This window comes from Lepisma saccharinum, chromosome 3 (genome assembly GCF_977018435.1).
Source record: "Lepisma saccharinum chromosome 3, izLepSacc3.1, whole genome shotgun sequence".
In the NCBI taxonomy this organism is placed as follows: Eukaryota; Metazoa; Arthropoda; class Insecta; order Zygentoma; family Lepismatidae; genus Lepisma; species Lepisma saccharinum.
In genome coordinates this window covers 109,520,573-109,539,486 of record NC_139231.1, presented here as the reverse complement: position 1 = coordinate 109,539,486, position 18,914 = coordinate 109,520,573, and the positions used below count along the sequence as shown (strand labels likewise).

Sequence of the window (18,914 nt, the reverse complement as noted above, 5' to 3'; positions counted from 1 at the left end):
GTATTTTTCTGCACGAGGCATATTTTCACATTTGCCTAATACATTTCTCTTCAAGCTGTTGATGAAGTGTCTACAGTGTGGATTGTAAATTGTCAATTCAAGGAGTGGTTAGAACACCTTGCCACGATGCAAGAAGCCCCGGGTGTTCAAATCCCGAACTGGGCATAGGTGTTCTGTGTGTGAGTGTTCATCAATTTCATCCTATCATCACTCATCCTCATCTTCGCGATTAGCCAAGAGTATCAGAAATGCGAAGTAAAATAAACCAAATCAATCAATCAATGAAGGTTCTTGTTAACCCCTTGGAGTGATTTTGAGAAACCATGAAATGTGTTAAAGCAGTGAAGTTAAATTCGTTTTAACCATGAGCTTGAGAGATCATGAACTTTTTAGAGTTGTGTGAGCAAGTTTAAAATTTAAGTAAGTTTTCATTCTGTGCAGTTGTATTTTTACTACATGACACTAGGCTACTCTATCTCTAGGCATGGAAGCAGACAAAGAGAGCTTATTTAACAGGGGAGTTGGTTAATCCACAGCTCCTTCTCAGCAAATTCTTGATATATCGAGAAATCTTCAAATGTGAATTCTGTATGCACTCTGCAGGTACGATGTCAGTCCTAGTCCGAGAGAAGGTAGCGAACCTCGAAGCAAACCCCAGGTGTCCCCTCCAGGGCACAACCAACCCATGTCACCAGGTCACAATCGCATCTCCCCTTCGGCACCCCATGTTGGCCATGGACAGCCACTTATGCATGGTCCAAGTCCAACGGGCGATCAGCATGAGAAGATGCTTAGCGTCAGTGGAAAGAAGAAGTGCTCACATTGTGGAGAGGAACTTGGTAAGTAGATTCCATTGAATTATCTATTTTGTATATTTAGAGCAGATTGTATACTTAGTAACAGAATAATGGTACAGCACATCACGCTACGATGCTAGGGATCCCGGGTTCAAATCCGGGCCTGGGCGTGGATGTTTGTGAGTGTCTATTCATCAGTTTCATCATGTCATCACTCATCTCCGCAAATTAGCCAAAAGTGGCACAAAAAGCGAAGTAAAATAAGGCAAATCAAGAAAAAGAAAAATAATGGTACAGGGTGGCCTAAATAAAACTATACCCTAAACAAAGGTGGTAATAAGTCAGTTTTTTATGATCGGAATGTTTTGTAGTTGTCTTCTTGGAGACTTCTTGAGTGACGTGTTTTGGTTTATTCTTTAAAATTTGTCAAGTGATTCAAAATCTCAGCTGTAGTTGCGATATTACACACCAGTAGCTTCAAGCTACATTCCAAAACATTCTGAGAGAAATCGACCTGTGCTGCCTCCATGTGGACAAGGCCACTTACAACACCTGGTCTGTGCAGTGGTGTTTGGACCACCTATTTCATGGACACATTAACTTCTTTCATATTTTGGGCAGCGAGAGATCTGATAGTAAATAATTACAGACAAAGTTAGTACTCACGTTTTCCACCTAGTTGTTGGAACTTCCGAAGATGAAAGAATAGAACAACTAAAAATAGCTTCGTGGAAAAATAGAGAGTACTAAGTTTCTCTGTAATTATTAACTTCTTTGGTTTTTTACCTTCATCTGATTTTTTTTTCCTTTTGAGATGTTTTCAAATTTAAATCTTACCCAACCTCTTGATGAAGCCACATGATGTGGTTGCAGCTACAGGAAGTGTAGGAATGTGTGCCTACAATGAGCATTATTTCTTGTGTGAGTGGTCTGTGATGAGCTATACTCTAACTGAACCTTGACATGATACTAGAAATTATTTTTTTTGTTCTTCATCTTTTTTCTAAAAGCTAAATAAGTCTTTATATAAACACGAATATTTGATTTATATCATTTATGTAACAAGATTTGCACATGTTGTACTTGGTAAAATATGCTGTGAGTTAAATATTATTGATGTTTCAGGTCGAGGAGCTGCTATGATCATAGAGTCTCTACGTCTCTTCTACCACATCGACTGTTTCAAGTGCTGTGTATGCCATGTTCAACTTGGAGATGGCCTGAATGGGACAGACGTGAGAGTTCGAAACAACAAACTTCATTGCCACAACTGTTATTCCAACGATGATGGTAAGTTTCCACTCTTATTTCGCACGATTGCTGGTGAATTTAAATTTGTAGCAAAAAAGCACTTACAGAGACTCATTTCTAGAATATATTATAATTCTATGTAATGTTTTGGCTTGAGAGTTATTATTTTCCAATTACGAAAGCACATTCTGGTCAATTGCATGGAAGTGTGACTTTTTTCTCTGTTCTACCTGATGATCAGTTTTTTTTCCTTGATAAAGTCCTTCAATCCTTATGATGCTCCACTTATTTTAACATTAAGAACAATTTAACTATTATGCCGATCAGTGGAAATCATTGGTCACACTGCTGTTTGCTCAAGGGTGGAAGTTCTGCTTGAGGAGGTCAAATAAACAAAGGTGGAAATAACAATAAAAAATAAAATTAACAAGCTTCTAGGCCTTGGTGTTATTGCAGAAATTTAATTTTGAAGTTATTGTAATGCCTGAATAAGAAAATTTCTTTACAATTCTTCATGTGGTTTACATATTTTCAAAATTTACACAATTCAGTTACCTTGAAAATAAAGTTTCCAAAACTAGGCAAGAGATTAGACCAAGTGTTATTCAACAACGAGCCACATTGTTGCATTTATACGGGAGGATGAACACACCATCCCATCACTACTGACCTGCTGGCAAGATTAAAGAATCAGATATGTAGTATATAAACTAGATATTTGTGATACAACAGCCCTTTGGGGGCCAGAGCCTTCCAAGGATAATTTCATCAGGTGATGTACAGTCAATACATTGGGTCCATCACCGCAATTCTTTGTCTTTTGAGACCGGTGCCCACTGTTTCTCTTCAAGTAGCTCCTCAGTTGTCCTTGTGATCCTGGGTTAGCACTGAAATTTTGTAGCTCGCAAGAATAAAGCCTGGGACCGCTCGCACTAAAAACTTGAGTGCTAACCATTTGGCAACGCAGATCTATGTAACCTATATGTTACGTTGCGGAAAAGTGAGGAGTGATCCTGTGAAGGAACTTTATCCATTTTTCTGATAGCCTTCTTTCAAACTCCTATGTAAATATATTAATTTTTAAAACAAAAAAAATTGCTATGTGGCTAGTAGGGATGACCACAAAATCTGAGTAACGGATTTCCGGATTTCAAATTATCCAATATCCATTTTGGGTAGAATATCCAGTATCCAGATATTTGAAATCCGGATAGAAGATTATCCAATATGTAGGTAAAATTTTATTCGGATTTAGCCATCCCTAGTTGCTACACGTGTTTCATCTCTGCAAAATATATATATATATTTTTTTTGCCAGTCTCAATGAGCCTAGGTCGATACATATTTGTTACTTTACATTGCAATTTCCTCCGTTCATTAAATGTTATTTACAGTTCTTTACATTCTCTTCGGTTGACAGTGTGATAATGTTTATTTTTTTTTATTTCAGTAGCATAACAATGGACATCCTAACAGCCTGGATTTAAAAATTATTTGTGTTTCTTCTTTCCAGGTCTAAAATTCAGTTGCGTGTGAAAGTGAATTTCTTCCGATGTACAGCGCTGGTGACATTTATGTGAAATGCAGCTATTAAATAGGATATTTTACTGTCCTTATAGTAAACAACTAGCAAAATTACCACAGGGAAATGGTAATTGCTGTGTAAGTGTTGTATTAGCCTTTGATGTGTAGTGATCAATAATCAAAAGAAGATTACAGTGGAGCCTAATAGTGAACATGGAAGTTAACCACAGCATTTGTGTCGCATGTAAATTGAACTGAAGCCGTAGGAATATTAGAATTGCTTCTACTTCTTAAGTCCTCATGTAAAGGCAAGATTGACTTTCGCTTTGAAGCTACTGAAAGTAGCATAATAGCCCTGTACGATTATACATGGGCAGTACACATACGAAACGTGCTATGCGAACTGTAAACTGATTGGCACGTGAGTGCAGTTGATTCTAAGTTTCTCGTAAGTATAAATCTGTAGCATGTTCTCATTCCTCATTGGTGGGAATGAAGGTGCAAGCTACGTCTTCACTGCCTTCGGTATGTGCCTTACAGAGTGTAAGGCTGAACACAAACCTACCACCAATAACCGTAATGCTCGTAAGAGTATTTGGTAGTGTTAAGACAGTAAAGGAATATTGTATTTCTTGCATAATAATAATAATCCTGTTCATTTTCTTAAAGAAAAAACACCTGAACAGTTAACAATTGTATACAGCTTGGTTAGATAATGTCATTGCAAAAAGACATCTTGTAGTTATTGTAAATAGTGTAATTATTTAAGAAAATTAAGAAATTATTGTTTTTTTGAAATCTGTTGGTGACTGCTCTTTGTACTATTTATAACCTTTCGATATTGCATCAACTAGCAGTACATTTATGCAAGATCACTACAAACTCTTTTCATGGGATTTTAGAGTTCATTTTTAATCTTCTTCTACCTTTGTATACTTCACTACCTGAATGCAAGGGGGAGGGGGAGAAGTACTGACTACTGTACTTTTTTTTATTATTCTAGGATCTTCCAGGCTCCTATTTCTACATGTGTTTTGTATAAAAGAAACTCTTTATACATGTGGAATGAATGTACCTTATTCATTTGTAAATTTGTACCATAGCATGTGGTTAGTATATGTATGTTTTACATGTTAATAGAGAAACTACGATTGACGAAACTATGGGGACAAGTGTTGGGAACGTGTGTGTAGTATCGAAATGCTTCTGTTAATCAGAAATTGGGTAATTTGTACTGTTAATTCTGTGCTAAAAATATTATCCTTTTTTTTTTTTGTAATCTTGGTATTTATGACAAAGGAATTGAGCATTTTATGAATGGATGGATGTTAGTGATGGTCAAACATCAAAATATAAATTCTAACCTTTTTTTGAACATTTTCTGTATTAAATAATAGTAAAGGTATGTACCTGTGCAAAAATTCGGCAATATGTAACTGTAGTTTTACACAAATAAATACTACTATTGAGAGTAAAACTATATTCTGCATTGTTATTATAACCACACGTCTAGTTGTTAAGGAATGAAAAATATACATATGCATTGGAAATCTGATGAACATACACTCGTAACATGCTACTGTGGAGACCAAGTGTATTAGGTATTTGTCTCAAATTCTCACAACTGAAGATTCTGTGTTTGAATCTCAGCCTGGATATTATTACAGATAAAAAAAGTGAAGTAACATAAACAAAATACAAATAAAAATATACTTGTGTGAACATTTGTAGCATTTTATATATAAGTCAAAATAAGCAGATGAGGTAGGTAGCTAGGTAGGTAGCTGCATCCTCCCATTACTTGCATGTTTCGTACTTTGGTGAATTGTATCTTTCATGTAATTTTTTCCCACTAGTTTCAACCTCCCTTTTTCAAGCTTGACTCTTGTATTCATCTATCCCCTTTTCAGTAGGGCCCCACACATTCTCGGTCTGTGCCTTTTTTGGATGTGATGTGATCAGCACCATGCACTGGCTGCCTTTACTCCCCCCTACTACCCAATGGGTGAAACCCAGAGCCACTTTATGCAGAGACAAGGCTGGGAAAATTCAACTCTAAGTCACCCACCTTAAATGTGGATCTCCCACATGGTAGTCGGATGCCTTACCAACTAGATCCCAATGGCTGATTCTCTTTCAGAGGACATTCAGCTTCTCTTGTACAAGCTCTAAGCCTAAGCTCTTTTCCTTTCACATTATATGTTGTACAGTATATGTCATTTTTACTGGCTAGTATGGAGTTTTCTTCCTTACCATTTGGTAGTGTACTTCTCAGTGAATATTGTCCTTAGTTGGAACTTAGTCCCCAAAGAACCAAATTGGTGAAAATAAAGGTACTCTCAAAACACAATGTTAGAACAGACCATGCTCGTTCCAGGCAAGGAAATTTTACACTGCAAGTATTGTACTATTTGAGGTGAAACAGCAATGATATTTCATTTCAGTTATTTTTGATTTATCACTTCAAGTGATTGGAACCATCTGTTTCAGTAGCAACTCGTCGATTTTTTGGGGTGTAGGAACTTATGGTAAACAGACCGAGGAAAGTTTTCGAAAATGCGTTCAATTACACAGTGACATGTATCACCTGTACCTTGGATTAGCCATTGGATTTGTAATGTTAGCTGCAGGCCCTCCCTGCCTGTCATGTGTGGATTTAGATCAGCTTTGCCAATACCAACCTCCTGATAAGAAAAGGTGTTGTTTCAACTCTTAAATTACACTAAATGGGATAAAATTATGCTAGGGTTTATTATTATTATTATTATTATTATTATAATACAATTATTATTAATTTATCATTTTTTGATGAGTAGTAGTTTTAAGTTCAATTTTATTTTGCTATTTTGGAGTTGTGAACTGCGTTATTAAGCCTCCCCGATGGCGCAGTGGTAGAGTCGTCGCCTAAGGGGTCCCAGGTTTGATACCCGGTGGAGGCACATAGTGGTTCAGATCCCACTTTAAACTGTAGGTCCAGTCCCGATTAGCCTTACTGTGCATAAAGTGGACTTAAAACACCAACTCAAACCAAACCAATGAACTGCGTTATTGATTACACTGGCCAACAAAATAAAAACTTTTTTTTGTCTCAAGAACTCCAATAGGTGGATCTAATAGTATTTTCAGTACTGATTTCAGATTTGTAATTTTTTCCTGTCACCCACAGTTTTGATGAGACAGAGGAAACAAATTTGTTCTAGGGTTTATATAATATATGCATGCAAGAAGGTGCTGTTGCAATAAAAACATGTTTGAAGCTTACCTCTAAAATGTTGTGTATGATTTTTGCCTTTATTTGGCATCATGAACATCCCTCTTCAAAGTCCAGGTATAATCAGCTAACATGGAGGGGTTCCATTTTGCCTTGTAACGTTTCTCCATTTCCTCAATAGTCTGATGAAATCTCTTGCCATGCTCGTCACTGACAGCTCCAAGGTTTGGGGGGAAGAAGTCTATGTGTGAGTCCAAGAAGTGCATTTTAAGGCTCATGTTACAGCCCAATGCCTGATTTGCAGTTAATAGGTCGGACACAACCTTGCAGAAATTGTCGGACCTATGGTTCCCCAAAAAATCTCTGCATATTCTTGTAAATGACAGCCACGCTTTTTTTTTTTCGATCTCATTAAGTTCGGAATTGAACTTTTCATCACGAAACAGTTCCCTGATCTGAGGGCCCAGAAAAATACCCTCTGATTTTAGCATCACTAATCCTGTGAAATTTATTTCTCAGATATTGGAAACCTCTGCCAGTTCTGTACATGCTTTTGACGAAGTTCTAAATAAGGCCGAGTTTTATGTGTAGAGGGGGTAGAAATACTTTTTCAGGATTAACTAAAGGAGGGTGCATGACGTTCTTCTCCCCTGGAGTCTGGGAAGTTTGTTTACGCCATACTTTCTTAACATAGTGGTTCTGCCTGTACCAACTGTCCCATTCGCAAAGGAAGCATGAAAACTTTGTGTAACCAAGTTGCATTCCTAGTACAAGTGAGAACTTTCAGATTGCCACATATATTCCACTGAAAGTCCTCATATCTAATTTTCTCTAGAATTAGTTTCATTGATTCATACGTTTCTTTGAGATATGCTGCATGAGCCACAGGAACTGACGGTAACTTGTTACCATTGTGGAGTAGGACCGCTTTTAAACTTACATGTGACGAATCTATGAAGAGATGCCATTCGTGTGTGTTAAATTCATGGCAAAGTTCCATCATCATGGATTTTATGTCATTACAAAACACAATACCATCTTCTATAGAGAATAAATCTTTAAAAGCACCTTCACGATTTGGAAAAAAACAAACTTTTGTTTCAGGCTGTAAGAGATGCCAGCCTTTTAACCGGGAGCCCAAAAGTTCAGATCGTTGCTTTGACAATTTGAAATCCCGTATGAGGTCATTAAGATAGGCCTGACAACAAATGTGGTTCATTTGAATGCCTGCTTGCTTCATATGTTGGATCTGCAACAATGCAGATCCAACATATCTCATCAGACTCATCACTGACCATCATATTACTAGGAGGTTTGGGCACAGGCAATTCTTCACTGTGAGGCATTGGTCTCATGGCGGACGGTACATTTGGGTATGTTGCAGTGTGTTTGGATTTTGCTGTTATACCTTGAATGTTACTTATACAAAAATAACAATGTGTGGTGTGATTTGTTGGTTCCCTCCATACAGGTTTGGGACACTGAGGGAGATGTCCTCCAGCCTCCTCTCTCCTCTCTCACATCACCCTCTCTCTCAGTAAATTGCTGTTGGTTACTTGCATCGAGTGCCTATCATGGCTAGTTACTGAGAGTGGTCGTGTCCCAAAGGTAAAGGAATACTTGGAAAGGAATTGAGGTGTTACCTGACTTACCTTGTGTTTATTATAATATTGAGAATTGGAGAATGTGTATACCCTTGGTACCTTGAAAAAAACAAGGGGTGTATTCCTAAAACAGCACTTGACAAAATTCTAATTTCATAAGATATATCTAATAAATACTACACATATAAAAGAAAATATAATATGACAAAATAAAAGAAGATTAAATACGAATAAGCGTTTTAAAATAATACTATATATTATATAATATGGTTTTGAATCATGACATACTATAACATACAATAACTTCAGACAGTGATTAGAGATCAAAATTATAAGAAGATAGAGTAATATAATTGATTACATGAGATCCTTGGATCTCGGGCTAATCGATCTTCGAAAATTGCCCTTATAGAATGGATTCCCTGAAATATAGGGACTTCCATTAGCTTCTTCTTAAATTCACCATCTCTTCTGGCATGGTAGGTTCCAACTCTCCCTCTTCTTCAGGTTCTTCCTCAGTGCATCGTGTAAATTAAAGTTCACTTCCTTATTTAATTTCACCATCACTATCACTTGTTTTTATACGAGGCACTAGGAGTGCCATCTTATCTGGTCTTAATATTCTTCCATCTTGAAATCCTTGTGTTGGAAGTTATCCAAAGGCTACTTCTTCTCTAGCATTCCTTGGCCATCAGAATTAGTCTTCAGTCTCCAGTTAGTATCATGCTAATTTTGCTATCACTTCTCATAAATAACTTAGACAGATCTATTAGGTGCTACAGATCACTATGCATAAGTCTGTAACTTCTAGCTATTTTCAGTTCCACTACCTCGAATTGAGGTTAAATAATTTTTTTTCGTCTGTTTAGTCTTCTTAGTCTTTTGTAGATGACAACAGAAGGTACACACACTTATTCTGGCAAGCTCACTGAATTGTACAGTTGACAGCATGCTTGAAGTGGAAATTGCTAGATTTGGGGTATGTTTGCTTCTGCCTCTAACTAGCTGCGGGGATGCTTGTATATTTAACATATACTCTGTCCTGGGAATCTCTGGAGTGAGGGAACGAAAAGAAGTCTCTCAAATAGTGAAGCGAGATGACTTGACCAGTGAACATGTGTGAGGGAAGGGAGTTGGGGGGGGGGGGAGCGACTACAGTTACCAGCCTTTGCAGCAGTGTGTACTGCTTCAGCTCTGCCCATTCGCTTTCTCCCCATCTCTTCCCTTATGTGCAGCCTTGCTCCAGAGATTCCCAGGATAGAGTATAGAATGCTTTGCATAAATTGTTGTAGCTGGGGAGTAGCATTCTAGCACATAGTAGCACTTTGACCACACATTGACAGAATCATAATAGTCTTAGCAACTGTGGTAATGATAAATGTTTCAAATGATAAACATCTGAAACTTTGCACAACTACACTATTAGTAACTATTTTATGCAGCACATTATGGACTACTGCCTAACTGAATGAAACTTACAAGGACGATAGTTTGAGAACTCTCGTGGATCAGTGCATGGTCAGGATTCAGCCAAGTCAGGATTCGAACCCAGATCAATCAATAGTAAGATCAAAATTTATGTATGAAGCAGTTATAACCTTGTGAATTCATTGTAAATATAATGGGTTATGATAGAAAAACTTGGGGGGTATAAGGTATTTAGCAAATCAAGAGCTAGTTTTTTTTTCTGTATTTCATTTAGAAGCAGAATAATCAATGAAAGATTACGTTATTTTAAAAAAAGTATGACATTTTCAAATACCATAAGTCGGAATTGGGTGGGTTGTTTTTGGAAAAGAAATGCATGCATACTTATTGGACCAAATTTGTCAAAATCTGAAGGAACAGTGGCAGATGGTTAGTTTATTTGACGTGGAAGGACTGTTTTTTTTCTTCTCAAAACATCAAATTTCACACACATGTCATTGGCATTGTAGAAACTATATTTTCACCTAGCACCTACAGGTGTTATACATAAAGTTCTCAATACTTCGTGTGCTTCTGAGAAGGTGTGGGTGGACAAAGTTGACCAAGGTGTTGCATGACTTCACCTATCAAAACTGCTTCACAGCATCTTGCATGAACTAAATCTTTTCCAATATCTTCACAAAGTACTTGGAAATGTTATGCAGAGCTCAGGTTGGGAACCAATGCTCTACGTATATACCCTTCCATACTCTTACGATTGCATAGTTTGTAAAATGTTGTATAAAGGAAACAAAGCATCACCCAGCCAAGGATTATATATTGGGTCTCCCATACCGAACAATGCTAGAACAACCTTGCGTTCTATCGTCACCAGTGGCAGCTGGCCAAGTGCAACAAGTGCATATGTTTTCACCTAATTTTCAAATTAATATTCCATTTTTCATTTGCTTGTTAAATTAAACTATTTCCCAGCAGAACGCACACGATAATACTCAAATAATAAGCCGCTCGGCGCTACGCACGTAAAGAGTTTGTCGTAGCATAAACAAACCAAGAGCAGACGCCGCCAGGTTGCGGAAGACTTTAGCCGGTTGTCATGGCAACGGTGATGTCACCTAGCGTTGGAATTGAACGGGTGTCGCCATCTAGGTGCAGCAGTTCTCTCGTCGACAAAACATTGCATCCAGTGGATGTGGCAAAATAGTTGCGTTCTCGCGAGATCTTGTTCCGCGTGTGTGTTTTGCGTTTCCTATCGTGTGTTGTGTTTATGTGTTGAGCTGTGGTTTGTACCCAGTAAATGACTTAGTGTGTAATTTGTTGCAGACACCATTTTCGAGATGGACGGATGAAGACAAAAAAGACGTTTTAAATTGTGGGGGGCCCACTGTCACTTACTATTTCTTTTTAATTGCCTATAAATGTACTTCTTCACCTGTTATTTTAGGCACGAGCAGCTACTGGTCGTCACTGCGGAATGCTTACATTGTTACTTAGGCATTTCCTAAGTTGCTAGGTTAGACTTGTTGGGTTTAGTTCTCTTAACATAAATAATACATTTCCTGTGTATTTATGCTAAGGGAACCAAACCTAACAACGTAAAAATTCCTCCTATGACGTCAGAACACGAAGTTGGTCTACCGTAGTACAATAAAGGAGACATTATCCTTGTGCGCAAATTTAGAAATAAGCAAATTGTCCATCGCTATTCTGTAACCTCACTTTGCATAAGACGAAATCAATGTACATGGTGATGGACGATTTGCCTACTATTATACTTCAGGAGAAAGTAATACCCTTAGAGTATAGAAGGTATAGAGAGAGCGTGTGTGACGTCAGCTGAAGCCAAAATAGCTTACGGCGGCCGCCATGTTGCGATGTGCCACCCGGCTGTTGCGTCTGTTTGTTAACATTCAGCAAGAGGGAATTTCGTCGGGAAAATTAAGGCTGCTTGTTATATTTCTTTATGTTTAAATCGTCAGAAACAATAACACGGAGTTATTGGTAACTATTTTGACGAAAAAACAGGGATCTAGACCCTTTTTTTATGTACTGGGGCGTGTTCATTTACCATATGTAATGCTACGTTAGTATACCAGAAAGAGTTTAATGAAATAACAATATAGTAGTGTAAGTTTATTGTTTCTAAGTCATACTTGGTACGAGCCCTTTTTTTTCCTCTTTTTTTATCAATTGAATATCAGTTTTTGACATATTTTGACAATTTTTTGTCGATGTTTTAGCGTTTAGCGATGTTTTAGTGCAATTTTCAATTTTTCCCACCTCGTACTTGGTACGAATGCCACGATCTTACGTGATATAACTTAACTTATCCTTTTTTCTTACGATTTTTTTTACGATCTTCAGTGATATAACTTAACCTATCATTTTTTTTTATTTGCGATCTTTTACGCACCGAACTAACTTACATTGGACTCCGTTTGTTTTAATATTTCAGTATTTTAAAGTTTTTTCACGTATTTTATATAACCTAAAAAATGTGTTGATTTTTTTTAGTATGTGGCAATTTTTTTTTACGAACTTTTTAAAACTGTTCCGTCACCCTCTCGTTCTTCACGTCGTACGCGAAGGACTTCTCTGCGTCCAGGATGACGCTGCACACGGTATCCTCGGGCAATGGACTGTTGAACTCGCAAACGATCTTGATGTTGGTGCGATCGTTGACCACCACCTGCTTCCTTTTTGTGGTATTGATGACGAACATGGGTCTGTGGATTTTGAATTCGCTGGGTGTGTAGTACATGTCGACGTTTCCCTCGGTCACGCGCTTGTAAGCGGTGTAAGCTTCGTAAAGTTTTAGATAATCATCTTTGGTCATGTCGAGGTTGTAATTCTCGCGCGGGAACACTTCGTTCCTGCCATTCTTCAGATAAACATTTTTGATCTTGGAGTCCTCGAATTTGCTGGAATCTTTTTCCTGATTGTTATCGCGTCTGGTCTGAAAGAGTACAATGACGAAATCTGGCATGTCGAACTGTATGTTGTTGAACTGCGTCGTCACGTCAAATTCCAGATGACTTCCGGACGCTATTTTTTGCACGCACTGGTAACCGTGAAAGTGAATGGGCACCTGTGGACTTTTCAAGATCTCCGCTTTGTACTTGAGGGCGTAGTTTGTTTCGTATTCCACGATCGGCATTCTCAACTCCATGCTCCGGATGACGCATTTGGCTGCTTCGGGTAAAGTGTTGGGCAGCGGCGTGTTACCGTCCGGACCCAAAGTAGCGTATCGCATCAGTGCGTCGTTATCGTTGGCCGCTCTTCGAAATGTGATTCTCAGACCTCCCTTCCACATGATCTCCTTGTAGTCCGAGAAGAATCCCGGAAGCAGACGCATGGGAAAGAGCACCGTGTGACTTCTCGTCGATATTTTGGTTTCCGCTTCGAACCCCCCCGCTTGATAGTATGCTGCGTCCGTTTTGGATAATTTCAATGTTCCCACTGCCGTTGACGTGATGCCTGGATAATCGATTCTGTCGATGACGGTGTTGTGTTTCCTCACCTCCACCTGCGAGAACAGGTGAGGCACGAAGTTGTCCACGAGTTTCAAATTTGCTGCTGCGGGGAACGCGTCTCCGCTTTCTTTCTTCACCACGTCGAATTGAAGGTAAAGGTCCGCTCTGTGAGGATGAACGAACCCATCGCCTACGTCCACGTCATATTCGATTTCCCGGTTCGCTTCGTTCAAATTTGCGAACGTGCGACGGTTGGGAGGGAAAGATTGCAATTCGTAACTTTCGATTTGTTCCATGATGTATGGTTATTTATTATACGTCGATCTCCAGGACGGCCGTCGTCGTGGCACCTGCAAAATCCACCACGTCTCCTTTCTCGTTCGTGACCACCAACTCTATGTTGTCTATGCGGTTGCGACATACTGGAAAATAGATCGGCGAAGAGGGTGTGTAGATGATCGGTTCCATGAATTCGGAACTGGGTTTGAACGTGGCTATGATTCCTGTCTGCTTGTGACTTCCCAACAACCCTTCAGATTTCGTGATCATGCCTTCGGCCACGTTGCAGTGAACGTTCAAAGTTTCGATGGCTAGAAATTTAGGAATGTTTGCTCCCGTGTGCTTGATGCCAGCTTCGAGTTTGGTGTTGTTCTCGAAACCTAAAAGTTCTCCTATGGTGCCCAGGTCCATGGTCTCCGTTGCGGACACGATTTCGACTCTGTGCGTGACTGAATTTTGAGAAAGGTATGTGCCTTTAGGTAATTGAGCTTGCAAAGTAGAAACATTGTATTGACCTGGCGTGACGACGATATGTTCACTTCCGACGCTAATTTTGTTGTTGTGCTGCGTGACGTTAGGTATGAGGTACATGCTGTAGAATGCACGTAAAGCTATGGATTTAGGATAGACGATGTCGTCGTGCAGCGTGAGTTTCAAGATCGAAGATTCACTCGTGAGATGGAACACGCCCATTATGATGCTTTAGGTTCCACAATGCTTTCTGGAAATCTTCCACCGATGGCTTATTTATTTTAGAGAGAAACGCGAGCATGGAGAGGCAGAGATGACCGCAGTTCACGTCTCCGAAATTTTGAATGTGTTCGTCGTTGTAGTATAGGTTGTTCGTTTTCAGATAATGAACTAAATTTGTAGGTGGAACACCTCCGAAAGAATCGAAAACAAATGCTTTGTTATTTGCATTTTTGTGGTAACATATCCAATGCGTGCCTGGATTTTCTTGACTGTCCAAGTTGACTACTCCACATTCTCTATTTTTAACGGTTAAAGGTAACGAATCGGACATGAAAACTCCTCTGAAGTGTTTGATTTGTAATGGTTTGATCAGAGATTCAATGTCTCGGTTGGTGAGTGCTGTTCCTTTTTTTTAAACTTCCTCACGACCCCCTTCCCCTTCTTCTCCATGGCCAGATTGTGACGTTTCTGTTCTTCCAATTCCGCTTTGTTCTTTTTTGCGTCGATCACGGTTTTCGCGATGGCGGCGCTACCCCCAGCCAAACTTCCCACGGCACCCAAAGCCGCAAGAATGGCCGGGATGCTGAATATGAAACCTCCGATCTTTTGCTGTTTTCGCGAACGCTGCAACCTTCTCAATTGAGGTGTACTGAGAAGTAATTTCATTCCGTGACCTTTGGACAGGCAAGAACATTTCTTCTCGCGTTGTTTCTTGGTGAGTAAGCCATCCAGGGCACCTAGATTTTTTAGATTGGAGTATGGTGATTGGTACACTACGCCCTTGGGTTTCATTTTTTTTGATGCTATGTTATCTGGGAAAGAGAACAACTTTTTTTCCGCTAGGTTACAGTGTGTTATTTATATCGTCTCACTCAACGCAACTGAGAATAGGTGGCGGTGTGTTATTTATATATATGTATTCTGGGAAAGAAAAAAGTTTTTGCTTCGCCTAATGCTATCATGTGGTTTACAAGATCGTCAGTTTCAATGTTCGACGCGTACCAGTCTTCGGTAAATATTCTTCTCCCCTGCCTCCACTCGTGCTGCCTCCACTCGTGCAGCTCGTCTAACCTATCGTCAATTTTTTGTCTGCAGCTCGAAAGAGAGTCTCGGGATCGGAACATTTTTTCATTCCGCTTATTTCTCGGAGGTGATCCATTAAAATCATTTTGCACGGTGAACGAAATTCTGGCGTTACTTTACACAAGTCTATGAGTTTAGTTACATCCCCGTCGAACGTGAACGTAAATATTTTGTGCAACACTTCGGGAGGAAGTTGAGTTATAGAAGTTGTCATTTTTTTTATGGTATGTTATTTATATATATATATTCCGGGGTTGGGGTGTCTGTGATTAAACAAATTCTATTACGTGCTTCGTTTTCTTACCAAGAAGTTCCTTTGTCACCTTGTACACGATTTGAGTTTTGTTCTCGATTAAAATAGCTAGCTTCTCGTCGGATAACATGATAGCGTATCGGTCTGGTAAAAAAAGACTGTATTGTCCGTTGAGCAACAGACGTACTTTGGGACCATACTGGGTAGAAACAATTGAACCGGAAGTTATCGTGTAAGGTTTGTCCACTTCCAATTCCTGAATTTTTACATATTCGACTGATGAATTTAGCATTTGTTTTAATGCTTGGGCGTCTAGTGATTGTTTACTCATTTTTTTATAAGATGACAAACACAACTGGAGTTTTTTTTCACCTAGTGTTATTTATATACCGAAGAAAATTTTTCACGGTTCGAGAAATTTTTTATTTCTACACTCCCCACCCAAATTTTTGTTTCGTGTTCATGGCGATGGTGGTGTCCAGTGCTGCAACTTTTTCTCCCAAAGAAGCGTCTCTGCTGACGAATCTTTCGAAAGCGGCATGTTCCAATTTCTTGTCGTCTTCGTGACGTGAGTAGTATAAAAACCCATATAACCAGTGCCGGAAAGTATGAACCCCCCTCAAGCAGATTTGGCTATACTTAAAACAAGCTCAACATGCCCATATGAGCTTTTTGCTCAAGTGTGGAACCCTGTCTAATCCAAGATTTTTGTAAAAATGCCCTCATGGATTCCATGAGAAAGTATGACCCCCCTCAGATTGATTTGCCTACACTTATAAAAGGCACTTCTGTGAGATTGTTGTCCATAAATTTGTTAAAAATATGCCCCTCTTGATATTTTTTTTGGCCACACTTAAAGCTAGGCCATGATACACCTACCCACATACACACCTACACCCACCCACATACACACCTACACCCACCCACACCCACCCACACCCACACATATTTACTTCCGGTTCACTTCCGGTCCACTTCCGGTTCACTTCCGGTCCACTTCCGGTCCACTTCCGGTTTGCCTACTTCCGGTCCACTTGTGGCCAAGTTGTGGCCTATTTCTGCTTTTTTTATCCAGCATAGAGTTTTGATTTGAACCCCAAGAAATTGTATATAAATACCAATGCCAAAAATATCAACACACATACACACATACACACACACACATACACACACATACACACACACATACACACATACACATACACATACACACACACACACATACACACACACATATACACATACACACACACAAAGCACAGTGCTGAACCCAGCTGATATTTTTATCCAGCATAGAGTTTTGATTTGAATCCCAAGAAATTGTATATAAATACCAAAGCCAAAAATATTAAGTGTATACACACATATACACATACACACACACACAGTATAGTGCTGAACCCAGCTGATATTTATTATCCAGCATAGAGTTTTGATTTGAATCCCAAGAAATTGTATATAAATACCAAAGCCAAAAATATTAAGTGTATACACACATATACACATACACACACACACACAGTATAGTGCTGAACCCAGCTGATATTTTTATCCAGCATAGAGTTTTGATTTGAATCCCAAGAAATTGTATATAAATACCAAAGCCAAAAATATTAAGTGTATACACACATATACACATACACACACACACACAGTATAGTGCTGAACCCAGCTGATATTTATTATCCAGTATAGAGTTTTGATTTGAATCCCAAGAAATTGTATATAAATACCAAAGCCAAAAATATTAAGTGTATACACACATATACACATACACACACACACAAAGCACAGTGCTGAACCCAGCTGTTATTTTTATCCAGCATAGAGTTTTGATTTGAATCCCAGGAAATTGTATATAATAAACAACAACAAAAATGCCGAATCAAAAACATTGTAATCAATGCAATAAAAATATATCCAGCCCCAATTGGGCCAAGCACCAAAAGATTTGTGACCCAGACAAATACAGAACTCCCACAAAAATTTGCCCCAAATGCAATAGAAAATACAGCATGCAATACTTCACATATACACATAAAGATACTTGCTCTGCACAGTCATCAACATTGCCCCTACAACCATCCACATCTGGTCTGAAAAGAAAGCATGAAGCACCTCTTGATGCCAGAGCAGCAAAGCAGCCACGCCATGCACCCATCCATAGCAGTTTTAATGCCCAACTTAGGGATTACCGGTTTGTATCAGAGCCAAGATGTGGCATTGAGAATTTTTTGAACAGTATAAATTCTGATCTGCAGGCAATTCTCAATGCACAAAATGGCTCTTATAAGCTGTCCCTCAAATTGTTTACACAATATAAGAAACCAAATGGCACAAAATTTACACAGCCCCACTTAACAGAAACTGTATCGGTATATTCAAATGCAAATTCAGACAGAATAATAAGCAGGTTGATAGATCAATTGAATATTAAACACTCTGAATTTGCAGCAAAAGAGTCTGGATGGAGCCTATGCGGCTCTCCACACAAGTTATATGTTAATATTTCTGAATTCAGCCCATTACAAGGATCTACATATCTGCCATTACCTGTCAATATAAAAAACAAACAAGCCGTGGTTAATATAAAAAATAATGATGAGAAATGCTTTTTGTGGTGTATTTTAGCTGCTTTGTTTCCAGTTTCAAGGAATCCTGAGCGAATAACTTATTACAAACAACATGAACATGATTTTGATGAAGCAATGAAGGGTTTGGAATATCCAATGTCTGTTCAGAATATTGATAAATTTGAAAAAAAGGCCAGGCATATCAATGGCAAACAATTATCTATTAATGTATTTATTTGTTCCACTGGCAATTGCTTGATAGCACCTCTCAGAATCAGTACAATTGATGATGATTCTGCTGTTCCGATTGATCTGCTCTTAATTGAAGGGGATGGCACTTATCATTACACTCTGATACATAATCTTGAAGCTTTAGTGAGAACACAACTAGACAAATCCAATACAATATTCAAGTTGTGCAGAAGATGTTTGACTGTATTTGATGGTGAAAAAATAATAAATGGGGTTCGTGAAAGGAATGCAGAAATTGCTAAAAACAAATTAATTGAGCATCTGAAATACTGTGGCAACCATAAACCTGTTCATATGGTGATGCCCAATCCAAGTGAAAATTGCAAATTCAAAAAATTTGAAGCCTTGTTGGAACACCCAGCATATATTGTCTGTGATTTTGAATCGAACCTCAAACATCTTGCATTCTCCAATCCAGATCCTGAAGAATCTTCAATTACACCATACCAGCTACATGAACCTTCCAGCTTTTGTTATGTGGTTGTACAGGATG

General features: G+C 38.8%; 1 protein-coding gene across 8 annotated transcripts in view; it reads left to right on the top strand.

Annotated features, from left to right (window-relative positions):
- smash (smallish) overlaps positions 1-5,052 on the top strand; it is a 357,582-nt gene extending 352,530 nt beyond the window's left edge. For all 8 annotated transcript variants that reach the window (XM_083119143.1, XM_083119145.1, XM_083119146.1 and 5 more), the window contains 3 exons: positions 604-839; positions 1,923-2,087; positions 3,562-5,052. In XM_083119143.1, coding sequence (XP_082975269.1) covers positions 604-839; positions 1,923-2,087; positions 3,562-3,584 — 424 coding nt within the window. In that variant the 3' untranslated portion in view covers positions 3,585-5,052. The remainder of the gene's footprint in view (positions 1-603; positions 840-1,922; positions 2,088-3,561) is intronic.
- Positions 5,053-18,914: the final 13,862 nt, after the last annotated feature.